Source organism: Psittacula echo, assembly GCF_963264785.1.
Source record: "Psittacula echo genome assembly, chromosome: 1".
In the NCBI taxonomy this organism is placed as follows: Eukaryota; Metazoa; Chordata; class Aves; order Psittaciformes; family Psittacidae; genus Psittacula; species Psittacula echo.
The window spans coordinates 49427380-49454917 of NC_137735.1; the positions used below are offsets into that span (position 1 = coordinate 49427380).

General features: G+C 43.4%; 1 protein-coding gene across 1 annotated transcript in view; it reads left to right on the forward strand.

Moving 5' to 3' along the window:
• Positions 1-20991, forward strand: part of HERC3 (HECT and RLD domain containing E3 ubiquitin protein ligase 3) — a gene marked incomplete at its 3' end in the record, with an annotated part of 47149 nt that extends 26158 nt beyond the window's left edge. The window contains exons 10-25 of the mRNA XM_080619576.1: positions 51-175; positions 723-782; positions 3018-3129; positions 3842-4031; positions 5768-5931; positions 6447-6560; positions 7810-7833; positions 7921-8010; positions 10432-10602; positions 11188-11331; positions 12670-12836; positions 13932-13998; positions 15759-15841; positions 18925-19108; positions 19812-19914; positions 20783-20991. Of these exons, the coding sequence (XP_080475702.1) occupies positions 51-175; positions 723-782; positions 3018-3129; positions 3842-4031; positions 5768-5931; positions 6447-6560; positions 7810-7833; positions 7921-8010; positions 10432-10602; positions 11188-11331; positions 12670-12836; positions 13932-13998; positions 15759-15841; positions 18925-19108; positions 19812-19914; positions 20783-20991 (2007 nt within the window). The remainder of the gene's footprint in view (positions 1-50; positions 176-722; positions 783-3017; positions 3130-3841; positions 4032-5767; positions 5932-6446; positions 6561-7809; positions 7834-7920; positions 8011-10431; positions 10603-11187; positions 11332-12669; positions 12837-13931; positions 13999-15758; positions 15842-18924; positions 19109-19811; positions 19915-20782) is intronic.
• Positions 20992-27538: the final 6547 nt, after the last annotated feature.

The window sequence follows — 27538 nt, forward strand, 5'->3', positions numbered from 1 at the left end:
GGAATTGTTTTACAAGCCTTGCATTTGCTGAAATCTATATCTTCTCACAGAATTCCTTGCCTGCTGATGATTTCCGGACCATAAATGAAACACGTTACACCTGTTTAATAAATGATGAAACTATAGATGTCTGGAGGCAAAAGCTTTTAGAAAAGAACAGTTCTAATTCTGTCAAGTAGGTATTATGGCACTGGACAAGCCTTTTGTTGAAAGTCTTATTTAAATCATTTTGTTGGCTTCCGTGCCATGCTTTCACTTGAAATTTAGCAGCCTTTTCAAGTGTGGTTCTTGATCGTTTCCAAGGGGAAGACAGTTGCTAGTCACAAGGCTGCCAGGTTAGAGTTTCTGAGCAAAACTTAGAAGAATTTGAGGCTGCCTCAGAACATTGCAAATGGTGGGTGGGAAATGGATTTTAAAGTCGTCTTTCATTGTGTGCTTAGAGTTTGTGAAAAGCACCAAGAACCTGTGAACAGACAGATTAAATTCCTTTCCCTGTGTACCTGCCATAAGAAGGGAGAATAGCTGGGAAGGGGGCACTGCTAACATCCCTCCTGTCAAAGAGGGATGTTAACTGAATGAACCACTTACCCCCTATGCCTCTTAAGGGGTGATCCTGACATTTGTTTTTCCATAGAAGGAAGGGAAGAGAGCTGAAAAGATTTGCTGGAATGTCTGTTCCTAATCTCCATCTCTGTTTTCTTTTGTCTTCCTGCTGCAAACAGTAATGTTGTTCAGATACTGTCCTCAGCTGCCTGCTGGAATGGAAGCTTCTTGGAGAAGAAGTAAGTGGCAAAATTATAGAACTGTCTCTTTCCCTTGAGGTAGACTGGAATACCTTTACTTCACTTCCTGCTGCACTGGGATTTGGTTTTTCTGATCAGACAAGAGACGGGAGTAGAAAGTATTCACTGAAGAGCTGGGTGGTCAGAGCTAAGTAAGGAAGGCAGATGGTTTAAGAAAGTGCATGGTAAGTGTACTGTAAGTGGCACAGATTCCTTGGAATTGTTACAACTATTATTTTTCCTTATGAAACTAATGTTAACATCTTCAAAAGAGAGGGACAGGAATATGTCATTAAGGGAAATGAGTGGTGCCAGGTATCTGCATAGTCGCTTACCCAGCTGAGCTAGCTGGTGGCGGCTGGTGCAAGTTGGAGTCAACACAGGCTGCTCTTGGAAAATACATCTGGGGCAGCATGGAAGCACTTTCCTTTTAGGTGATGTCAGTTGTGGAAAGTTTTGTGTTCCTGCTTACAAAAGCAGGAATTTCGAATGGGTGTAACCAGCAGTAGGTGGTGACAAGGATGTAATATGCATAGCTGAGTCAAAGGCTGTGGGTTGGGAAGGCTTGTGTTGGCTATGTCTGTAATTGTTGGGGAGGTAGCAGCGTAAGATGAGGAGGAGGAGAAGAAGAAATTTTTTATGGTGATGTGATGAGTAAATGACCTGTAGCTAGGTGAAGAAAAACTTAGTTGCGCTGAGTAATCTTTGAGTAATATATTCCAAGAGCAACTTGGAAAAGGAAACAATTTATTCATTATCCTTGCATTTTCCACTTTTCCAGTGGTTTCTTTTCTAGTCTTGTGTCAAGGCAGCATGTTACTGCATCAGAAGAGTTGGGTCATGTTGGTTTAAAATATTTACTGAGGTATCCAAGTTTTTGAGTCACTGTAAATATCCCGTCATCTCCTTTGAATGTGGAAATGAGTGGAATTTATGATTTCATCATCCCAGTGCAGTTCTCCTTCCACTTTAATGATGCCTTGGCTACTGCAGGACTTAACTTCTACAGGAAATCTTTGACCAAATGAATGATAAAATTTGAAGCCACCATGCACTGAAAAGAGCTTATTTTTAACTGTTGTACCTTTATATGTGAAGCTGTATGTCACGATGCACTTGATAGAAATACTCTAGTATATCCCTCCAGTATCCTAATACCGTATTGGCCTGCTTGCAATGCAGCACTGTGGTACACAGGGTTAGATGGAAAAGCAGCTTTTCCACGGCTGTGTGAGTGGACATGCTCCAATTCTACTTCTGCACATCACAGTCTGAAGTGCTCTGTACCACAGTGTGACTCTGTGGAGCTATTTTCAGCCAGTTATAGAAATAGCTGTTCTACTACAGCAGGCTATGTTTAGCTTCTCATGTCATTATAGTCACACCAGCAAACTGACAAATGTATCCCATCTTTAATAGCTACCTTTTCCTTCAGAGTGCCTAATACAGCACAGTCTCAGATGAGTCGTGACAGACTCGGGAAATCCTTGAGGTCAGTGGAATTATAGCAATGAGCTTTTTTTACTAGCAACTGCAAGGTTCTATGTGCAGCTTTACTGCAGACAATGGTGCTGAAAGCCTCTGCTAACAGATGCTGATCCTGCTCTGTACGCTGAGCTAGGTAACTTACCTGCTGGACTAGACAGTGTTGGTACATCTGGCTGTTAGACCATTGTCTTCCACAGTCTTGTCTTCATTGTCTCTCTTACACAGGTAGCCTGAGTAAATTACAGCCTTTCAAATGCAGCAGAATTTTGATTGGGGTTGTTGATTAGTTTTAGAAAGTTTGAGATGGGAATTGCCAAAAAAATTACTCTGAATATCTTACCCTCTTTTCTTTTGAAAACTCTCATCTGATGTCCCCTTTTATAGCAGTCCTTGTCATCTTACGCATCACAAGTCCCTTTCTTACTGAGTGTGATATACAGATTTTGCTATAAACGTAGTATATATGAAGACAACACAGGAGACCCTGATACATAAGGTATACATACTTTATAGTTTTTTAAGCACTCTAGCCTTTCTAGGCTGGCTCTTGTGTCAGTAAAGTAGTCCTGGGGAAATCAAAGACACTGATGAAGTGTGAAGATTCCAACTTTTACTTTGTTTCTAGTCTCATTAATTCTCTAGAGGGAATGTATCCATTGCTTGCTCTCAGACCATGCCAATACACAGGTAACGGTGTCTCTTCCTTAAACTTATGCCTATCTGGGATTTTGTTTTTATTTTTTAAAGAATTGATGAACATTTTAAAACCAGTCCGAAGATCCCAGGGATTGATCTGAACTCCACCAGGGTGCTGTTTGAGAAGCTGATGAACTCTCAGCACTCCATTCTCCTAGACCAGGTATTACACTTCTGGGATTTTGGGTACTCATAGGGGAAATACAGGGTTTGTCCCTCTGTTATGTACAGCTTTTTGGGGAAGGGTTGTATTGAAAATCTGCAGGCCAGATCCTTTATGGTATCAGTGAATACTTCTCCATTGACCTGAGCTGACTTTCACCTGCTTGGATTGTGTCTCTAAGAGTCATTTCTAAAAAAAAGTTTAATCTCATGGCATTTAATACTTGTAATGGCTGCTGAAATTAATTCAGTGTATGTTATACTTGTAAATAATGACTCTGTGCTCATTTGTTGCCTGCCAGGAGTTGTGTACTTTACAGTTGTGTAATTTATTCTAGCTCGGAAGTTTCCTTTCAGAAGTGCAAGCTATGGGATAAAATTGTTTACGTCCCCCTGCCATTTCTTAGCTATAATTTTTACAGCTTTTTTTTTCCTACTCTGTGTTTGACTTTTAAACCAGGGTTGTGACCTTAACAAGAGGGATTAACTGACCTTTAGCCAGCCCTGGGAAAACCTATCCAAATGTTCATGCATTTGGGAAAAATTGGAGTTTAGTCCTGTCCTATGGAGTGTTTTTAAAAGATCATCAGCAAAAGCTGTTGAGTCCACCCATTCTGAGTGTGCTCTGTTTCATCAGGTTTTGCACATCATTTGCATTGTAGGTTCTCTACCACAAAGGGTAAGTTGTTGTCTTTTGTCTTGTTTTCCTGTAGATACTGAAGAGCTTTGAAAGTTTTTTGATTCCTCAGCTGTCTAGCTCACCACCAGATGTGGAGGCAATGAGGATATATCTGATTCTCCCTGAATTCCCACCCTTCCAAGACTCCAAGTATTATATCACATTAACACTTCCCCTAGCAATGGCTATTCTGCGCCTAGATACCAATCCCAGCAAAGTTCTTGGTAAGAGGCTGGCATTTAAAATATGCACTGTTCTCAGTCTCCAGCTGGGACACAGAGTGTTCCCTTCAGGTTTTTCAGTCATGTTTTTGTGTTGGTTAAATTTTTCTGTTCTGTTACAACAGCTGCAATGATAATTGGGTGTTATTTGTGATATAGTGTTGTTATGAAGCAGTCACCTCTATAAAGCAGCTGGGAACCAAAAGGACTCAAGGAATCCTCCCCCGAAAAACCTATGTTCCCATGTAAAAGAATTATAAACATAATGTTTGAATTTTAAACATGAACTATGAGGAAATGAAGAATGTGTCATGCAGGTAAGTTATGGGACGTTAGTTGCAAGAACGTAAAATGTATGAAGTTTATGGTGGTGTGGATAATAAATGAGAATGAAATATTTTGCTTCTAAGTTAAAACAATTCTTAATCTGAATTTTCTAAGAACACTTATTAGGTAGGTTAATCTAGTTTACCTTATCTAGTTTACCTACAATTCAGAGGCTCTGTTTAAGTAGATTTATCATGAAGATTAAATGATCATATTCTCTAAATTTAATCAGATATTGTCTGCATTAGAATATCCTTCCTGTATAAGATAAATAGAGGAGCATACTAGATATGTTACTTTGTCCTCTGTAAGTTGCAGGAAAACCTATTGGTTGGTTTGTGACGAAGCTGAGCACTCCAGCTCTTCTCCCACTTATCAGTCTTCTAATTTCTGCTAATATTTTTTCCTATGAGCTCACTTTAAGCTAAGCAGAACTTACGCTGTTTAATGATTGTTGCTCATGTTTGCTAAGCTATTACTTTTCTTGTTATCTTACTCTGTTTCTTAAATTTGTCTTATACTAAATCTCATATCATCATGTAAAATGCTGTGTAATGCATTCAAACGTCCAGAAATATTGCTCCATTGCACTTACTTTGAGGTTTAGTGATTATATATATATATATATATGTATATATATATTTTATTGAAAGAGGCTTTGCAACCAAATTTCCTTCTCTACTCAGCATAGTTCACTGTGATTGTTAGCATACATAAATGTAAAGGATTCTCATACTTTTGCCTACCAGAATCTATGGTTGTGCTGACACATAAGAGGATGAATTGGTGTTTGTTTTGAACAGCTGACATGATGGTATTCCAGGCTCCAGCTTCTTCTTTGCAGGTGGATTGGTTCTAGCAAAGGAAATAATAGTCAGTGCCCCTTCAGAGGAGAGGTAAGGGTTACCTGTCCTTGGCAAGAAAGAAATCAGCGTTTCTAAAGAGGGGGAGTTCATACCTTTGGTGCAGGTATGCAGGGAGACATGTTCTCACACCTGCTAGAGAAGTATATGTTACTACAGAGAGTTGCACAGGCAACTGCATTCTTATCACTCATGAGGGAGAACAGTTTGCCCACAAAATCAGACTCCTGAATGCAAGATACTTGAAACAGTATCTTAAACTGAAGGTTGAAACCCCTTGAATTCAGGCTCTTGCACTGATCAGGGATTAGGGCTGAATAATGGCTGGGGTGGTTGGTTGTATGAGAGTGGAAAGGAAACAGTTTTCCAGTTTTTGGTATCTAACTGACTATTTGCTTGCTTTCATGTTGCTACAGTTAGGACAGAAATAAGGAAGTTTATTTTAATCAATCTTCAGGTGTGTTCCCTTATTTTCAGCTGTAACCCCTCATTTAGGGGTTTGTCTGGCCTTTAGTTCAGGATTTATATTGATGTTCCTCTACTTTTTAGATAATTGGTGGTCTCAAGTGTGCCCAAGATACTTCCTCAGGCTAGTGGACCTCTACAAAGGTGCAGTGGTTTACCTTCTCAGTGGAAGAAAGACACTGTTGATCCCAGTTCTGTTCAGTAGCTACATTACAGCTGCTCTAAGACTTCTGGAGAAACTCCACAAGGTAAGAGGAAAGCCTGGGCACCATGTGCTGCCTCAAGATGATTCAGTCTTGTCTGCTCTTTGCCAGTTGGCAGGAGGGTGGTTATGGTCCTGGCTTGTGAGCTGTGTCATTGTCCACCAAGACACCACATGAGAAAGATGTTAGTGGTTTTCCTGAATTCAAGGTACTTGAAGATTGTTTAGTCCTGTCTCAAACACTAGGAAAGAATGCTGTTGTTGAGCCACCACACTGCTTGTACTGTGGCATCCCAAATGCCTGTGCCATGATGCTTTCTGCTCCCACTGTGTTGGTGCTGGGTAGTCCAGGTGAGGAGAGGGAACTGAAATAAGTCAAAAAGAGGTTTGTCTTGATTTTCCTTGGTTTGTACTGCAATACAAGGGACCATGTGGTTTTGCAAGACTTTGAGTCCTGTTGTTGCAAGCTGCTATAACTGATTTTATGAAAGCAAACCTGCATGTTCTAAAAAAACTGATAAATATATCCATATTTTAAAAAACATCTGTTTTCTTCACTAGGTAAATCAGAAGGTTAAACATGTAGAATATGATAAGTTTTATATCCCTGAGATTTCCAGCTTGGTGGACATTCAGGAGGATTATCTCATGTGGTTCTTGCATCAGGCTGGAATGGTAAGAGGTTTTACGTATAGCCATACAGCTGTCCATGTTTGTCTCTCTGGTTGTAGATCTGTATTTTTAATATCCTTAATGAGAGTGAAATGTATTCAGGATAGGAGCATCTATATGTTAAGCCTCTCAGATTTGGGTGGCTTGACAAAATTGACTTAAAATAAGGCTGTTGGAAGAACTGGAGCTAACCATATGTAACTAATGCTTGCTTCAATCTCTGTGATTATTCATGTGATTTTCATTCAATCCTTGCACAAGGGGATTAATTCAGTCACTGGATCCTTTTAGTGTAATTGAGACCTCAGGAGCCAAATCCTGTATTCTAAAATTATAATTTTTACCCTTTACTTCTGCTGTTTAGGCAGGTATTGTGAATAATGTAGCCAGTGATCTTAAAATGTTGCTCTGTAAGAGGAGGCAGTATGGCGTTCTGGCTAGGGGACTGAACCAAGACTCAAGAGATGTGGGTTCTATTCCTGGCTCTTCCAGTAACCTGCTGGGTGATCTTGGGTAAGACCCTTCACCTCTTTTATGCCTCACTTTCTCATCTGTAAGAAAGGAGATAACTGAACTGAGGGCTGGAATATGCTGTGTAGGAACCCAGTGAGATTGGTTAATTATAGCAGTCCTGAGTGCGAGAGAACACCAGAAAACACCTCCCAGGGGATGCTGCAGGAGTAAAAGCTGACTGCAGCAAGAATTCTTGTGTGTGCTTTCATGGACTTTCTAAATGTTGTGTGTGTTGTGTTCCTCATCCCCTGCTTTCCATCATGTAAATAGTGCTGCTCTGTGCTTACTTTAGTGAGCAGAACAATAAAATAGCCACTCAAATTTATGTAACAGCAATAGTTAAAAATGTATTGATGTGGCTTATGAGAGAAATGATTTGCATTGCAGGAGTGGTCTTGCATTGTCTTGTGGCCTTATCTCTTCTGATTCATATTGTATCTGCCTTGGGGGTTGTTTTCTTGTTTGTTTTCCTAAGAGTAAGTTTCAGCTATGGCAGGCTAGCACAGGCTTCTGTACCAGTTAGTCTTCTGAGTAACATTTGGTGTTCAAGTTTTGAATTGGATTTGTGGTTTTCTTCAGGAGGAAGTTCACATGCTTTTCTTAAGAGGGGGGAAAATAATAGGTTGTTGGTGCAAGAGGAGAAAATTTTCTTTGGGTCACCTTTGAACTTTGAACCAAAAAACACAAGACACAAAAATCAAAAATAAAAGATTTTCATATTTCTATTTTTCCTTCACAGAAAGTCAGACCATCTATCATGCAGGTAAGAAAATGCGGGTTTTATTACTCTTTCTTAAAGAAATGCTGGGGAAGCTGTAGATAGGAACCAATCTGCCTGCCTTTCTTGCAGGATGCTGTGACACTCTGTTCTTATCCTTTCATCTTTGATGCTCAGGCTAAGACCAAGATGTTACAGACAGACGCAGAACTACAGATGCAGGTAAGGTTTCTCTCTCCCATTTTCCCTGCCGCTTTCTGTGGTGGAAATATAAGCTTTATAGGGAAGGAGTACTTATGTATTTAGGATAATCCAAGGATGCAAAGTAAGGTGAGGTCTCTGTTAGAGAAACCTGTAAGGCTGGAAAAGTAGACAAGCCTTCAGATAGGTGGGCACTTTTACAAGTTTCTGCCTATGCAGAAGTGAGGGTTGAAGAGATGTTCAGCTCCAGCACCCTTACCCTGTAGGTGGCAGCCCAGCCAGCTGACAGCCAGGCTGTGACAAGGACAGCTTGCTTCTGTGCCAATGTAAACCTTCCAGTGCCAGGCATTGCTCATGCAGATGCCTCCTGAGAGCGGTGAAGCACTGGGCACTAATCCCTCATCCAAGTCTTCTGACGTTTGAGACTCATCCTCTGTGAGATGAGTTGGCTGTGGTTGGTGGTTGACAGGTTCCCTCAGGGTGAGAAAATGTCATCACAGTTACTCATGGCCATGTGTCATGAAAGGGAGTGGTTTAGGTCAACTAAACAACCACTGTAAAAGGTATTGTCAGAAACAAGCTTTAATGTAAATTTCCAAAACCACAACCATGTTCTATGGCAAGGTTTACCCTATTACTTACTGCATGGGTAATACATATAAAGGCAAAATCAAATTAGGATCAGTTGAGAGAGTCCAGATGCAGCTGTATTCAGTCTTAGGCTTAGACTCAGTCAACTATTTATGTCTAAAGGATTTAGCAACACTTAATCATAGCAACACTTACATATTAGATTAACCACTGATCACCTATAAACACAACAATAACAGTATTATAGATTTGATATAGTAGCAGATATACTATATTTGTTAGAGAGTGTTCAAGTCAATAGACACACACAGGTATATATAGGCAGATGCACAAAGGTAACACACATGAACAGAAGTGTGTGTGTATAGGTATGCCTATTGAAACTTGCCCTCAAGAATCACTGGAATACTTGCATCTACTGCCTTTTTTGGCATTTCTCAGCAGAAGGGGTTTGAGCCTGGAGTAGTGGAGATATCAGCCCGGGTCCCATCATCAGCCAATGATCCTCTTGCAAACTCAACAGTTTGTGCACTCTGAGAGTCATCCCACTTGGAGGGAGGTACTGATGCAGCCCGCTGTAGTCCAGAATAGCTCAAAGGGTCTCATTTAGTACCACTGTTTATACAGTTGTGAGATGGTTGGCTTTAGTCATCAGTAAATTCACCCAGAGCATTCAGATAAGGAATGTTCCAGGGCTAAAAGGGGAATTATCCCCACTCTCATCTCCCACATAGGAGTTCCTGCTGTAGGTTATGCTGCCCTTGTCTTAGCCTTGCAATAAGAGTTCCTTACACAATTAAAGGATGTTTATCACCAAGCTCTTGCACAAAGACGGAGAAGTTATTGAAATCATAGAACAGGTTCAAGCAGGCTGAGAGTAGGGGGGATGCACCATCACACCATGGTGCTGGTTCCATGTAATATTCATCTCTTAGCTTTTCTGCGGCTGCTTGAACACATAGGCTGCAGCAAGGCAGAGGAGGCTCAGCCTACACCACTCAGAAGCTAGAATCATCTCATGCTTTCATTTTGTCACCCTCTTGGGTATCTCTTCAGGTGCCCAGTTTGTGAGCAGCATGCTGCTGTGAGGAAGGTATCTACCTTATCTGACCAGGACAGCAGGCTGGTAAAGGTTTTGTTGCCCTGAGAGATAGGATCTTTATGAAGACAACCACTTAAAGGCCAAAGAAAACAGTACTTCTGTGAGTGCTGGAATGGAGGAAGCTTGGTTTCCAATGGATTTCTGTCTCAGGTTTTAACTGACTTTTAAACTGAATTTACAGATGTGAATTTGCCATTTAGTATGGGGAATGCATAAGGATGAGTATACCATGTGTGGTCAAAGCTTTGACTGGACTTCGTGTCTTACCTGACTCCAGAAAACCCATGTAGATGAGAGCTTTGAATTGCATGTGAAGTGTTCCCTGATGCCTTGCCAGGTGTGGTTGTCAACAGGCTCCTTGGTTGTAACACTGCTTTCCCTTGTGGACTCTCTGGCTCTTGTCAGGGTGTGTTCACACTGAGTTTCTTGACTCTAAGAGCACGAATAAAGCCTCTTTTCCCCACCCAGCTGCCTAATGTAAAAAAATATTCAGGAATTTAGTATCTTGGTTGCTCAAATCTGGTGAATCTATCAGTGGACTCAAAAGGTGTTGGTGTGGGGAATGGTGGAGGGCATACACACACACACACTGTTGTACAGAGTGAGCATGCAGTCCTTGTACCCTTGGGAAACAAAAGTAAAAGAATAAGGATAAAAAGAACACCAGGCATATAGTTATTAACTGGTTTCCTTTCACAGGAGGAGAGGAGCTGAGCAGCAGTTGTTTCTCACCTCTCTCTTGTTTACAGGTTGCAATAAATGGTGCAAATTTGCAGAATGTCTTCATGCTTCTCACCCTCGAGCCTCTGCTGGCCAGAAGCCCTTTCCTGGTTCTTCATGTTCGCAGAAGTAACTTAGTTGGTGATGCTTTAAGGGAGTTGAGCATCCATTCAGACATTGATTTGAAAAAGCCTCTTAAAGTAAGTTTTCCCCACGTCTTTTAGCACCCTCTTGTACCGCTGACATTTCTTCAGCCTTTCAGCCATTTCCCATTAACACTTCACCAGTGTACAGTGGCTTCTCCATAGGTGCAGCACACAGGGATGCTTGATCTAATCAGTGCAAAGGTTGAGTCTTTCTCCTCTCTGGCTGCTGGAGTGTTTACTCTCTTTTCCTGGTGCGCCTACTGTATAAGGGGCAGGGAGGAAACATTTCTAGGATATTATGCAGTCTCTATTTTGCTCTTCTGCAGGATCAGGCCTCTTACAATAGGACACATTGTCTCCCTGAGAGGGAGCTACAAAATTCAGCAGCTGCTATCATGTTGCTGCTTCAGTTGTGGGGACAAGTGGTTATTTATGATTTGCATAAGGAGTTGAACACTTTCAAAATACCTGATTTGTCCCCATTCCCTTTCCCTCCCTACAAGCAGAGCACTGAAACAGGCTCATGGGTTGGAGGGGGTTTGGGCATGTTAGACAAATTGCTTTATGTGTGCTCCCAATTAGAAAGATGTCTGATTTACTCAGTACTGCAACCCTGTTACTGACCTGCTTTTTCTACAGGTCATCTTTGATGGTGAGGAAGCAGTTGATGCTGGAGGAGTGACAAAGGAATTTTTCCTCCTGTTGTTAAAAGAACTCCTCAATCCCATCTATGGCATGTTCACTTACTACCCAGAGTCAAACCTGCTGTGGTTTTCAGACACGGTAAGCCCTTGCCTTTTGTATGTGCAGGTTTAAATAATATGCTGCATTTGAATGACAAGTTAGTGGCAAACTGGGAAAGAAATGATCTTCCCCTCATTTTCCACCCACAATATAGTGCGAGCTCTATTTTCAGTGAGTGTAGATTAGTATAGGTCCATTAACTTGAGTAGAACAGTGATGATGATGCCTGTTGAGGAGTTGGCTCTTTCTCTATTCTTATCTCAAAACTTGTATTAAGTAGCATATGACAGTTATAGAACTCTTATGATGGTGAATGTGACAATCCTGCTATTTTACAGAACGAGAGGTCATAATGGCATTAGATTCTGTGCTTTCATTGCTGTTCACGTAATTGCAATCAACCATTCAGTCATGTATCACTGTCAGCTTCAGGGTCTAAACTTGTTAATGCTTTATGTGAGTAACCTCTTAAACAGCAAGAAACATGATTTGTAGTAAAAGTTGGTTGTGTTTGGAAGAGTGTGGAGTGCATGTTCTGTCCCTGTTAGATAGCATTATGCTGGAGGTGGTGGGTTATGTCCTTTTTTTACTTCATCTTCCTGGGTAGCAAGATGGAAAATGATGTTGTCATTCTTCCCTTAAGGTGTAGCTGCCCTGGTGGGGTTCTTTTTAATTTATTAGTTACATTTAACAAGGAGGGAAATCACATGGTACTACTCTATAATTTGTACATAGTATTACAGAGCAATTACTCCTCATGTTAATACTATAAGAACAACAACTCTTTTGACACTAAGAATAATGTCACTGTAAGCACTAAAAATGAGTCACATATTTACAACATTTAAGAAATACGGGCAGCCAGTCTGTGACTGACATACCAGGGTAAGGGTGCATATGCAAAGGAATGAAAACCAGTACCAACACCTGTGTTGGTGTATTTGCGTGGTTGGCACTTTGGTTAAACTGAGGCTTTTAATAGAAAATAGAATGGGCAATAGGGAGGAGAGAATCATTAAGATGCTTTCTTGAAGTACATAGACAGCAAACTTTGAAGCTTTGTTAATGTCTAAATGCAGAGGTATGTAAAAAGGAAATAAAAGGCTGGTAAGGTGGAAAGCTGCTGTTGCTGTTTCCACAACTAATCATGGCTTACAAAAGCAATAGGGCTGGGTTTCTGAACCTTCATTTCTGTGCTATGCTGCAGCAAGGAATTCACAACCAAACTGGGACCTGATGGGAGCTCTCTGATGTATTATTTAATCTATTTATTTATTTTTCCCAGTTGGAAAAGCAGGGGCTGGCTTCTTAGTGCATGGAGGAAAGAGTACTGTGCATTGACCAGTCTCATAAGGATTTATCTGTGTGGTTTTGCAGTGTTTTGTAGAACACAACTGGTTTCACTTGATTGGCATCATATGTGGTCTTGCAATATACAACTTCACAGTGGTAGACCTTCACTTTCCCTTGGCTCTGTACAAAAAACTCTTGAATGTGAAGCCCTGCCTAGAGGATTTGAAGGAGCTGTCCCCTACGGAAGGAAGGTACGAAAACCAAAGCTTGCAGCCTTTCTAGGAAGAAGAACATCCAACTGAGAACAAGTAATGCCAAACTGGGTGAAAGCTGTTCAATGTAACATCTCCCGATCCTTTTGAGCAATTGATTAATTTAGGGGGCTGTGATGCTAACAAAGTACATAAGTGGGTGGTGAATTTCATGTAAGATTTCTCCTCCACATGCTACCGGATCCATCTGCTTAGACTCTAACCTCTGTACCTGCCTTCCTGACCCTCAGAAGAAAGAAACATGGGCAAACATTCCTACCACACTCCTTTGAAAATAGGGGCTGGGGGCCTCTCCCTCCACTATGTGATTGCATGCATGATCCCAGATCCTAGCCTCAGCCTTTCCTGCAAATCTGCTGCATGTGTCATGATGTATGGGAATTGTGTGTAGGATGTGAACTCTTCCATCCCTGAACCAGTGTAACTCTGACCTGATTCCATGCCAGAAAGAAGGAAGTGGAATGAAGGAATAACTTTTTCTAAATGGCGTATTGAATCCTTTTTGCCTAATTCCATGGGGATCTTGGTTCCCTCTGACACTGAGAGATCTCAGTGTCTGACTGCTGTCTTTTTTTTTTCTTCTGAGTTGATGTCCAATTTATCGGCACAAAGTGACAGCTGTTAAACAACAATGAAGTACGATGCTGGGAAGACAGCAGCAGGATTTTGAAGGATAGCAAAATATTTTCTTCCTAATGGGGATACAGATATAATCCACCACCCTCTCCATTCCCCTCAGACTTTTGTGTGGGGATGGCAAAAATATCTAGGAATCAATAAGAACTAGAAATATAATTCTCTTCTAAGGCCAAGGATCATTAAAGGGGATCAAGGTACTAGGTAGGCATGGACTATATTGCTAATTTATGTGGTCTAGCCTTTATCCTGCTTTTAATAAAACATCTTTGTATTTGAGGTCTTATTCTTTCTTACCCCTTCAGGTGACTTGGAGAGTCTCTTGCAATCCTGTTACCCAGATGTTCTTTCTTTGCTTTTGCTGAATTTCTTTTCCCCTTTAGATGTATGACTTCTTGAATCTCTGATACATTTTTAATTTCCATACCTGTTATGTAGGAGTCTTCAGCAACTTTTAGATTACCCTGGAGAAGATGTAGAAGAGACATTCTGCTTGAATTTTACAGTAAGACACATTTAACTTATCAACTATGTGATTGGTATGATACAGTTGAAGCCCATCTACTTATTCATGTGTATTATGGTTTATTCCAAACTATGCCTGTAGCACGTACCCCATGCTAATGTTAAGTGTTAATGTTAAAATTCTTTGCTGTCACTTGCTTGTTCTTTTTTATGTGGTCATGAAAACTAAGCTAGTAAGTAGATTAAGCAGAGTGGTTTTCCAAATAGCCTTGTCACTGTGGCACGTGGCTTAAATGTCAGTGGCCAACTTCTCACACTAGACAGTGAGAAGATTCCTAAATTCCCCTTGAAAATGGAAGTTACGCTTTGGCATCACTAGGTGAAGTCTTGAAATACTGATGCTATTTAGAATTTTCCTTGCTGTCTTAATACTTTTCAACTTAAAAATTTTTAGTGAGTGTACTTGGTCAGACTTTCAGAAACCACGTGCTAGAGGCTGTTGCTCAGGGACATGCTGGGGAAATCAGCTTTCCTGTGCTACTATGGCAGTAAAAGTACTTTTTTTCCTAGCTAGTAACCTAGATGCAATAGTTTCTATTGCACAGTGGAGAGTCCCCAGAATTAAGAGTTCGATCCTGATGTACACTGGAATATCAGGTATGTCTCTCAACATGTGCAAATATTTAGAACTTCATAGAGATATGGCATCCTTATTCTCCAAGCTGTGTTTTCCTCTGACTCAGGCAGGGTAGGGCTTCCATGTTTCACTGTCTTTGCTTTAAAGTCCTGACGCCCTAACAGGTTCTGAGTGATGTGTTCATTTTGAGCTTCGTCTGAGTTCTTGAATCTCTGTCCAGGGCCTGCCTGGGGTGAAAACAAAGTACCAGGAAACTGCTACACACTATGAAGAAAATCCTTTCTGAGCTAGGAGAGTGGTTCCCATTTCCTTGTTTTGTAAATGACAGCATATAGTCTCTTAGATCAAACTTAAATCTGAAGTGAGTCAGACTGGGGTCTGACTGTGTCTCATGCAAGTCAGAGCTGCAATTCAGGAAGAAGTAATGAAGCCATAATGATGATAAAAAAGAATACAGTTGAAGTAGTGCAAGAGATTTTTCCCTGAATTCTCTTTTCTTAGAAAAGGGCATTCTTACTCTCTTTCTTGCACTATGTGCTGCATAATGTATAAAGACATACAGATACATCTGCTAAAACTTGGAAATGAATAATAACTGATATCCCAAACCTTGAAATGAACTCATCTTGCATGTCAAAATCTGAGCCTCTTTTGTGTATGGCAACTTGAAAATTGACCTTTTTGCTTTTTTTCCATGTGACCAATTTTATGTGTACAGAATCTATATGTTTGTACTGGTGCCATCCTAGGCTGGGTGAAAGCAGGAAGCTTTCTGTGGGCATGCCATCTTGTAGTGAGGGAGGATGAACAAACCTACTGAGATTCTATGATAAAGAAGGGAGTCTTTTTTATTGCCAGAGCATGTGGGCTTAGTGAAATCCAGGATTTTTTTATTTTTCATAGGAAATTTACCTAAAAGAATAACTTTTTTCCTTTCTGAGTTCGCATTTAGACTCAGTACCACTCCTACAGCAAATGTAAGTGATGGAAGGTGGTGAAGCACACAGGCCTTTGAAGCAGAGAAAGTGTTCTGTATATGCCCTTTTTTTCTGGTTCACCCTTCACATATCGGTCATCAGCTGTGAAAGAGAACTCTGATTCTCTCTGCAAGCGTATGGCCTGAAAAGTACTTCTGGTAAAATTAGTTTTCTGGTTTTGTATAGATCTGCAGGGAAAGCTATGGTGTGACAGAGCAGAAGAACCTGATCGAAGATGGAGATAGAATTATGGTGCAGAAGGACAATAGGTAAGTGCGGCATATGTGGGGATGAGCTGTTATGCACAGTGAAGGCAGGTGCCGTTTCACAGAAACTTAATGTGAGGTGAAATGTGAGAGAGGTAGAAGTCAGTGTGAACAAATTCTAAGACCAGTTGTTTAGAAGTTACTGGGTGCCAGCGGCACTTGAATAAAAAGCAGGATTTTGTCGTCTTTCCACCAATGTTTGGAAGATGTCCCACATCCTTTTGGATGGGCATCTTCCCTATAAAAGGCCTTCCTATAGGCCCTTGGCAGTTTTCTTGTGCTAAATAAAGATTGCAACGTGATTTGAGCCCTTGAAGGTTAATCTCCCTGATGGTTTAGAAGGGAACTGTATGTGACCAACAAAACTGAGCCTGGCAACTTTGTTTATACTGTTAATTCTGGAGCCAGAAACACTTTCCCTTGACTATGCCTGACAGAGGACCACCATCCCTGATCAGTCATAAGGCCCTACTGTACATAGATGCCTTTCTGTTTGACTGAACACCTGAGAGCTATTACTAGCACAGTTACCATTTCCCGCCTTTTTTCCAGCTGCTAAACTGTTTTCTTCTCATAATCCTGTAATTGGATTTCAACAAATGCCTTTATTACTTGAAGGAGTGTTCACATTCTTTCTCTGCTGGCAAAACGCTGTGATCCAGTGACTAGTCAACAGCACGGTCAGGGGCTTGTGCTAGTAATGTTGCAGACCTTGCTGGCAAGCCTAGAGATTAAGTAATTTCCTATTAATCTGATTATTTTAAAGGGTTCTGATTGTGTCGAAAGCCTTACTGTAACAAAAGCTTTGTCTGTATTACCTTCTTACCTACTTTACTACTGCCCAAAAGGGTGCACTTACACAGTTAAATAACTGCCTCCATGCAAAACCAAAATGGAGCAGTGTAAGTGTCTCCCTGCAAAGAGAAGATGGGCTTTGGATAAATAGAGAGGAGATTAATCTTCACTTGTGACAATAAAGTAAAGATGACAGTGCCAGTGATAGTACCCTTCAGGTTTTTAGGCTGGGCATGTAAACTCAAAAATGGCCGTTTTTATACTGTGTGCCATACCTGGCCTAGGAACAGAGATTTTAGCTGAGTGAATGTTTGGGAAGAGTCCCCTGGGTTAGCTCCTGCAACTGTTTGAGTCAGGATAGGCAACAGAGAAGAAAATCTTTAAGGAGAAAGGCTAGTGTGCAGCTCCACTGGCGTAACACATTCCAAATGCAATTGCTTTGTCTTGACTAACAGTTTTGAACTCAAGCTAACCTTTAAATCCAAGTCTAGACATGGCAATCAATTCACCTTACACTGCTTAATGACTTCCTCCACCCCTACATTTAGAGGCCAGGGACCAATTTGCTGCCCTCCTGGCCTCAATAGTTTGCTGTGGGGTGTATCTTTGAGCACTGCCCTTCCTGCCTGAGGAAGGTTCACTGGGACCTGAGGAATGACTGGAAAATGCCAAATAGGAAATGCCTGCATTTTACCTTCTCCTTTGGAGTTCCTATTGGGTGTCACAGCATAAAATATTCTTGATAAAGGGTTCATGACCGTAACAGCCAGAGAAATATTAAGCAACAGTTAAGTGCTTAATCAGCTTGGCTTTCCCTAATGCTCAGGTGACTATCAGGAAAATGACAATAAAACAAAAGTGCTGGAAAGTAACTCGCTCTTTGTATTCCAATTTTCAACATTTATCAGTCTGCTTCCTTATTCTTCTTTCTTACTTTCTCACCCACCCCTCACTGCTTTTGCATAGCACATGCATTGAGAATTCCTCCACCAGAAAGTCAAAATAGTTTTTCAGCTGTGACCTCCTCAGCTAGAGGCTGAGATACCAGATTCTGTGGTGTTCCCTAAGGTGTGTGCAGGTGTGAGCTGCTTTTGAGTGTCAGGCAAGAATGCCATTGCACAAATAGAATTCTAGTGTTGCACTCAGCTCGTGGTGCTTGGACATTAAGAAAGAGAAAGTAGAATAAAGTTGCTTAAGATCCTAACAAAATCCAGAGACAGGGTTTGCCACAGCTTTCTTGCCAATGGCTGCAGAATGTTGGTTTTATTTTAATGCTGTTCTTGGGAGCCCTTGAAGCAAAGCAGGGAAGTCATTCTGAGAGGAGTCATTGTCTGCCTTTGCCACGTACTCCAAATGCACAAGTCCTGTGTTTATTTAACCAGTGTGTGAAGGCTGAAGAGGAGGTTTCTGTGCTTTCTAAGACTATTTTCTTGCTCTGTAGTGAGGGGTGTTTCTTGACTTCTTTTGGTGGCTTTCTCTTCGGGGCCAGGAGGGAGGGAGGGAATTGGCCATGCAGTTTCAGATCAAGAGCAGCATTTCCTCAGTCTGCCTCTAGGCTACAGCTTTGGCTTTGAAAGTGCTGAACTACTTCGAAGACTCACTGGGGACAGAATCAGCAGGAGCTGCCTCTGAAAATTCACCTAACTAGGGCTCTGTGAGGCTCTTGGCTTTGGAAGTAGTAGTCTCCAGGGCACCCTGTATTCCCTGTCGCCAGAAGAGTGCTTGCTCATAGCAACCTGGCAGTCCCAAGTCATTGCTTGTGGGCACAATGCTGAGTAACCTCAGATGCCAGCAGACTGAGAAGAGCTGCAGGTTATTTCCTGGACTCCCTAAATGTAGGATTGCAAGAGTTGGGCCAGGACACGTAGCCCTAGTGACTGAATCCTGATACCTGCTTAACACAATCTTTGTTGTGCAGGCCGTGGGTTCCGCAGGGAAGAGAGCTCTTGTTCCTGACACCTCCCCAGTGCTTGGTGTCACTCTGGCTCCCTCCTGGGCCTGTGGGCAACTGGATGCAAGGCCGCAGGGTGGGTTGATGGTAATATAGAGCCTGTGCTGCTGGGGGACCTCCCATGCTGCCAGGAAGCAGGCACGTGATGGTCCTTGCTGCCTTGTACTTTGTCCGTGTTGCAGTGACTCAGCTCAGTGAGAGGAGGGCAGTGGGTTGAACCTGTTGGAGACCCATGTTTGGAAGGCACGTTACAGGCAGAAACAGGAAAACTTCACAGTGCTGCTGCTCAGGCATATGATTAAAAGTGCTTTCCTTTGCCTGCTCTCTCTCGATACACCAGGGAAGAATTTGTTGAAGCCTACGTAAATTACATCTTCAACCTCTCCATCCATGAGTGGTACACGGCCTTTTCCACTGGCTTCCTGAAAGTGTGTGGTGGGAAAGTCCTGGAACTCTTCCAGCCCACAGAGCTCAGGGCCATGATAGTTGGAAACAGTAACTACAACTGGGAGGAATTGGAAGAGGTAAAGCTTCCCTCTTGTCCTATTTTACTTCTTTTCCACAAGTACCAGGGTTGTACAGTTGCACGAGATGGGCGCTCCCTGGGACATGAGATGTCTTCATGTTTAAATGCTCCTTGTACACCTTGCCATCATTCACATGAAAAGTTTCTTACTGTGCTCTCCTGCTACTGATGAAGCTCAGGGAGGAAATTCAGGGTGAGAAAGGACAAGGGAGAAGGACTTCCTCGGCTGGACAAGTTCCTGTGTGATGTACTCTAGGTTACCCTGCTCTTGCAGGGGGGTTGGACTAGATGATCTTTTGAGGTCCCTTCCAACCCTCGGGATTCTGTGATTCTGTGATCTGCTGTTTTTAGGGAGGAAACCTAAGGCTGAAGGTGAAGACCCCGATTTTGTCTCTTCCCTATAGTAAAACTCACTCCACTGCACGAGCAAAAAGTGCACAGCCAAGGGTCCAGCCTGTGAAGAGAAACTCCAGGATTCCTCATGACACATGTAATTAACTGAATAGCTAGAGGCCTAATGCCTCTTCCATATACTGCTAGGAGAATCCTTTGTTGGATCTTTGAGCCATACTATTGCCCTTGGCCCATCCTGTGCTCCGTTTTGTAACTGTCTGATGTCAGATACCAGAAGAGATCAGGTCTGGGTTCTGCTGAGTCTTTGCCTTCTAGTGCCAGATGAAATGATGTGGCTTCGTTTTCAGAGTGCCATCTATAAGGGAGACTACACTGCAACACACCCAACTGTGAGAATGTTTTGGGAAACCTTCCATGCATTTCCCTTGGAAAAGAAGAAGAAATTCCTCTGTAAGTATCTTGTGGTGTTGCAAAGTCTCCCGAAAGTGAAGACTTAGGTGAGAGTGTCTGCAGAGCTCCAGGGTTATGGCACATTACATTAAGTGCTAGAAGGTGATCCAGCAATGAGCGGTTGTCATCTCCTGAGTTATCTGCTAGTCAGATGAGACCAAGAGAGGGACAAAACATACTGTCTTCTGTGTCTGTTTTTACCCTCAGAATCACTGGGGTATATCTGTTGTGCAAGATCCAATGCAGTCTCTCTCAAGCGCATGCAGTATCCATCTGTTGGCATTGCCAGACGGTGAATTCATAGCAGCCCCTGGTGCCCATGCTACATCTGGTTCCTTCTGCAAGCTGAGCTTTCAGGCACTGCCTCACTCTTGTTAGGAGTAATGGGGCAGTTATAGGGTGTCAGCGAACTGGAGGAGCTAGTGTGTAATGTGTCAGGAAAATGAAGACCACATATTGGTGTGACAGGGTAGCAGATACCTCCCCTCCTCATGGTGGTCTCCAGCAAGGAGGAACCAACCCTGGTCCCAGCACTGAGGTGCTGTGCTTGGGAGGGGTGACAGCAGGGAGGGTGCCCCCTCTGCCTTTCCCACTGAGCAAGCCCTGGCTTTGCTCTGTTTTATCCTACCTGGGCGTAAGAGGGAGCTTTTAAAGGAAGGGGGTACTGTGGGATTTTCTCATCCATGCACCCAGCAGTGGCCTTGCTTCTTGCCTCTGCTCTTCTGCACCTCCCCTGTGAGGCCAGCCATGCCCTGTATGGAGTTCATTCAGCATTTCAGCCCCTCCAGACGGGGTCCTGCGGTGCGGGTGGGGATGGAGTTTGCCTTCAGGTGCCTGAACTGCCCACCCTTCCCTCTGCTTCTCCCAGTGTTCCTGACGGGCAGCGACCGCATTCCCATCTATGGCATGTCCAGCCTGCGCATCGTCATCCAGTCCACCACCAGTGGGGAGCAGTACCTGCCCGTGGCACATACCTGCTACAACCTCCTGGACCTGCCCAAGTACAGCAGCAAGGAGGTCCTCAGTGCCCGGCTGATGCAAGCCATCGACCACTACGAGGGCTTTAGCTTAGCTTGACTCATGTGGGAGAAGCACAAAGACTTGGGTACAGAGGAAGAAAACAATGGGCTCCGCTTTATTTTTGTAAGGGAATGGATCAGGACCTTTGGGAGGAAGATACAATTAGTAATAATAATAATAATAGATTGAGGTGATGCAATCTCAGCCTGATTCCCCCATCATTTTGTGGGGCTTCAACAGGGAGAGGCTATTGCTCTGAATTTTCTCATCTGCTGAACAGAATTAGTTCAGTGGGCATTTTTGTTGTTTTCCTCCAACTGGACATCACTGCCCTCACAGCAGTTCCTTGTAGTTTGCTTTTATTGCCCCTACACACACACGCTTACCTCTCCTTTTAATCAAATTTAACTATTTTGATGTTCCTTGCATTTAGGCTATGATGGAAATTGAGGACGAAATAGTGAGCTCCTTTTTGAAAAGCTGTGATTCTTTTCCCCCCACCCTTTTTTCCTCCCTTTTTAAATGCAAGCTGGTTCTTGCTTGCTTAGAATAGAAATAACCCTTCTGCCCTTTGCTTCTTGGTGAATGGTACTGGGCTGGGATGTCATTTGTGACCCCCAGGGTGCTGTATTATGGATGCTCTCTCTTTTTGCACCAGGCTCTCTCATGGAGAATGTGGTGGTTGAGGGGGTTGCTTGTTTATCCTCACTTGTCTCAAATTTTGTTCCCAAGCAGTGTCACCTTGAAGAAGCCTCACACTCCTCTGGAGTGAGGTTTGTGTTCAGGCTTGTGGAAGGACAAACCCTACCTGTAGTAACGGGTTTCTCAAAGTACATCTCTTGCATTGTGTTTGTACCTGGGTAAGCCAACAAGCCAGACACCTATGCTTTGCCAAGCCCTGTTTTTCCACCTGAACAGAGCTGTTATTCCAATGCAAGGTGAGGGGCTGCTCTTACCACTGCCACCTTTCTTCAGGAGTCACCTGTACATGTGTGTGAGTATATGAGGCGTGTATGAGCTCTCCAGTCTCACCAAGTCGCAGAAAACAAACAGGCATGAGATCCACATTAGAGGGATAACCCTCACTTTGGAGACTGGCTTTATTTTTGCAGTTAGGGTCACTTTATATTGCTGTTGGAGAGGAGTCCTTTCACTTGACAGCTGTTGGGCTGGGTGGCCCTGAAGGACAATGTCTATGAATTAGACTGGAAATGTACAGGAGTATTGAGTAGGCAAAATCATTACTTAAACCTATGCTATAAGACTGGAGAGCCTTTATCCTCTCCCCTACCCCAGTCTCACCCTCTATTAAATGAAGTTTGAATGATTTCCTCCCCCTTTTGCCTCCCCCCCCACCTCATTTTTCAGGACTTGATGTAAATCTCATTTTAAGCCTAGGGTGGTTTTGGCATTAACTTGTTATTAGGACATAGTATTTATGCACCATGTTCAATAGACAGTATTGAACTTTGCACCTCGTAACAAAAAGTTTTAGGCTTCCGGGTTTTTTTAAGACAAGCTGTGGGCTACATGGAGCCCTTCAGCCTCTTTCTAATGCAGCATTGAGGAAAAATATCCAATTACATCAAATGTTTATTTTCAATGTGTGTGTACATAGTACAGTATTATGCAATAAATCTGACGTTTAATTCTGACTGAGTGGCTGCGTTTGTGGTGGGAAGCTGTCACCACTGACAGAGCAGAAAAAGGAGTCTTATCTGCCTGTCCAGGCTCAACCCATCAGGCATGTCCTCACTGGGAGAGGAACTGAGGGCAGACCTGAGTCTGTCAGTCCCTGTCCTTCATCCCCACATCCCTCGTGTTGCTCCTTCTTTCCTCACACCTCACAACACTGAAGGCCACCAAGGGTGCTCCAGGCTCCTCTGCCATCTCCTATCTGGCCCTGCAGGTATAGGCAGGGTGCAGGTTGGGGGCTGCTCTGTTAGCCTGGGGAGCCCCTGCTACCTGCAGCACTGCAGGACAGCATTAGTGTATTAGTTTAATACAGGACTTCCATCATGTGGGCTTATGGCTTCAGCATTCCTGAGCTTGTGAAGGAAGGGTGCTGCTCTCTTTTTCCTTCAGCCATGCAGGTAAACACACAGCAGCTGGGTAGGATTAATGGGTGTATGTACATAATCCTGTACATATGCTCTCTAGGAGCACAATAAAGTGTGTATACTTTGTGATCTGTATTGTATAATTGTATAGTGTCTACATAGTTTTATAATAGTGTATATAGAATATATACTTTGTGTTTAATGTTTTGTGCATATAGTGTATTGCGTGTGTTGCATTACTGTAGATGTCTCTGTAATTATGCACAATATGCAGAAATGTGTATACTCTTATGTAATATATACATGCGAAGTGTGTGCATAGTTATATTTACACCTCATGCACACATACGCACATCTATTTCACACTAGCAGACGTCAGTCATGTTTAGCTGAGAAGGAGGGGGCGAGGGTGAGCTCCCCTTCCGTGTGCACACTATTATACACATGCAGCTTAGGCCCTGCCTGGCCACCTCATCCTGGGGCAGTGTTATACTTGACTGAAGGCAGGGGTGAGTGAAACCAACCTGGCTTCTCCTCTCTATTGGGGCAAGAGGCAGCTCAAGGCCATGGGGACAAGGGCAAGGTGGTTGCTGCTGCCCAGCCATGGGCGAGCAGAGCTGAGCCACCCGTGGCAGCAAGAGTTCCACGTGTAACAAACGGTCACCAAACACCTGCACTCAAAATAGGTTTATTTCCCTGTTTGATACAAAATACAGAACGTACGCATAATGGTTGCTGAGCCATTTACCTTAAAAAAGATGCTGTAGATTCAGATTAAACTTGATTACATAAATCACGTAAACGGACACGGGCCTCTGGTTGCTGAGGTTTCTGTAGCTGTGTGTGGACTACAAAGGGCTGCTTTTATGCAGCAACTGCAGTCTGAGAAAAAGTGATTATTATGGTTTTTGTCAGACACAGCCCCTTTCCCCCCCCCACCCTGTACTGGCTTCTGCACTCAACCAACTGAAATAGCCAATAGTTATTTGCACAAGTGTATCTTGTGTATTCACGTATCTGTACTCACACATGAATATATCCACGTATCTGTGTACTAGGAGATGGCTCACCACCGCATGCAGGTGTGCAAAGGGAGGCATAAAGATCACTCTGAACACAGAAGGTCCAGCAAGTGTCCAACACTTGGTGCTGCAAGCGCCAGGAGAGGTTGGTGAGACTCACCTGCCCTCTTGATACCTGGAGACACGGCTCTACGTCCAGCTCCAAGGGCAAGGGCTTCCTACATGGTTTTCCATGACTTTTCTTACTGTGGGGGCACCAAAGCACATGTGGTGGAGATGGGCTGGTCACAGCCAATCCGTGTGTCTCACATCGGGCCTTGGATGCTGCACGCTGTGATGGGCACAGGCACCAACACTTCAGTAAACCCCAAAGGAGAAAGGGGAAATCCTGCTGAGTGTCAGCCTGGGCCACGCACACTTTGCAGCTCTGCGCGCTGCCTCTCGGCTGTAGCTGCGCCAATTTCAGTCTTTTATCTTTTCTAAGTGCCCTTTGTCACTTTTCCAGCCGAGGCTGGGCCAACTTCATCACCCGGGCTGTGAAAAACCCCACAGAAATGGTGGAGCGCTGTTGAGCACTATCGCAAACCCAGCAGCAACGCTGGCTTTCAGCCGGGCTGGGATTTCACTGACTGCACTTACAGAGAATGAGCTCCCTAGGGTTTTTTCAGCACTTGTCTCTTCAATTTACCCTCTTACAGCTGGAGAACGTTGTTGTTTGTACTGTTTAAATGTTTGCATGGGCAATCCCCCACAGAAACAGCGCTGCTCTGACCCTGAACCCCCAGGTAAGCCCTGTTTACCAGCCTGTTGTCACATTTAGCATTAATACGGCTCACCCCATCCTGAGAAAGAACCACGGAGGCAGCAAAGAAGAACAACTGCAGAGGAGTGAGAGGGATTTAGGTGAGACAGACACAGATTTCTCTCTCTACACACAGATTGTGCAGCCAGAGCAGTGTCACAAAGCACATGGCAAAGGACTGTGAAGAGCTGAGTCCAGCAAGTGCTGGTACATGCACCAAGTTTGCGCCTCATCCCAAGGGTTGTCCTCCTGCTGCAGCCTGTGAGGAACATGGTTGTTAACTCCAGCAGCTACAGGGTCAGGCTCTGGCATGGTCTGTGCACATGAACCACTGCACCACATCCCAAAGGCACACGAACACGGTCACTTCCCAGCACGCAACTGTGAAATCAGCCCAGATGTGCAACAAGTGCAGGGCCTAGGTTTTGCTCTGGTTCTGCTGATGCTGTTGGTGCTAACAGCATTTGTTCCGGCAACACATGTAGGGGACAGTGCTGGAATAGGCATCCTCTGCCAAACCAGAAGATGCTTTGTAAGTGCACCCACTGGGATAAAGGGCCTTTTTGCCCTTCAGGAATGTGGTAGTGTCCAGAGATAGGCAGGAAGTGAGCCTTCCTTTCCACAGTGTTACCCCACACTAACATCACTTGTTACAGTTTCCAAATGTAAAATTAACTTCCCCGTCTGCACATAAGCAAGCAAATCCCTCTCCTCTGCCTTGGCTTAGAGAAACCAGTCTTGACCCAAATTCCCTTCCCCACAGCCAGCAGCCCTTGCAATAGATCTGGGATGGAAATAGTGAAGTAAGCTGGAGCACAAGCTGAAGCACAACTCCACAGCCTGTATGTACACCATGAATCAAACCCACACCGGTTGCCACCAGGATGGCAAGGGCAAGAGCATAGCCCCGGTATGGCCCTGCTGACTGGCCACCACTTCAGCCCCAACCCGGGCCAGCAGCAGGCACAGATGACCCCACCAACAGGGATGAGTTTCACCTCCAGGTACCATGGGGAACAGTCACAGGCTACAGTTTGGCTCTCGCCTTGGTGGCTTGCTTCAAGCACCAATGAGTCACACAGATTTGCAAACATCTCCAAAGGGGATTCTTACCCTCTGAAACTTGCACATACCAGGAATAACAACTGATGTCTTAGCAGCATGATTAAAAGATAAGATGCTTTAATTTCATTGCCTTGAACATAAACATCCATTATTTGACTGTTTACTTGGGAGTAAACAGAATAAAACCAAATGCAACTTGTAAGAATAACAAGTTTTTCTTCTATCTTTAATTCTTGCAACCTCATTTTGTCAACAACCCATTCATCATTACCATCATTTAACTGAACCGCAGTAATTTACTGTACCACAGTGTGGTAACACACAGACACACGTGTCTGAAATGGCCCCAGTGGATGGGAAGCCCAACAGACCATACTGCCATCCTACAGGAGACAGTCTGTTCTAGCGACATGGAAACAGGTTGTCTTACACTCAACAGCTTATTTATATCACATAAAGTACATTTTTGTACAGTGCTTCACACCTTTTCAAACACAACAGTCTTGTATTTAATGTTCTCCAGCCAATAGTCACTGATGTTAGCATAGACAAACCATCAAACAAAACACACAGATGTTGACTTAGAGGCGTGTGGCAGGGCAAACATCCTCTCTGGCTATTTGTGGTTAGTGGGGAGTCAAATCATCTGGGGGAGATACAAAGACAACATTCTAGTGCTCAGGCCTCAGAGCCCGCCTCCTGTGCAGGCCTGGGAGAGGGGAGTCACATCATCTTGCAAACTCAGGGCAGAACACTGACCATTTGTATGTGTCTTTCCAGGACTCTGATTTTAAAACTCATTTCTTCTCCACAACAGTCTTTCCTAGCAGCTCCCTTCACAATGAGGCAGGTGGTTTTAATTCTTCTTTGCCATAGGGAAAGAACAGTTTAAAAGGAGAGATGGCTAGGTACGGGGTTTTGTTTGTTTGTTTTAATGTACAATCTCGGTTAAGGTTTTGTTTCTTTTAGCTTTCAAAGTTCAAAAATAGAAACTCTCTAAAGTGCATTAATTGTACTTACATTTCATATAAACTATCCGAAACTCTAGCAATATACCATGTAAACAGCGGTAACTGAGCATCAGAAAATGCTACAATCTCATCAGTTTAAAAATAAAATGGACTGTTCCCTACGTATTTATTTATCAAGATTTGTCAGGGGCAAAACCCCGCAAAACAGATAATTTATCAGTACACAGTGCAAACAGGCTTTAGAAAGTAAGCAGAGAAAACATATTCCTGGGAAACCCTGGCCTGCTGGGAAGATGTACGGCTATGAAAAAGGGCAGAAACTGCTTCTCTTGTCCATATAAAGATGTCCAGGCCCAGATTCAAGCTGTAGTCCATCATCAGTCAGCGAAATCCCAGATGAAGACCAGCTTGAGGCACACACTCACCACCCATGTTTTTGCTTTGCTGAACTGCGCCGAACAATACAAAACTGAGCCAAAGTACCTAAGGTATCTAAGGAGAGCCGACTATGGTCTCTGACAGGAAGAGTCTGTAGGAGCAGGCTGAAGTACAAAGGCACAGCTCTGGTTTCCTGGGCTGCCCTGTGTTCCGACAGGGGTTTACCCTGGTCAGGCTTCCCTTCCAGTCAAACATCTCCAAATGCAGCTTTTGCACCCATCTGTCAGCCCAGTTAACACATCCAAA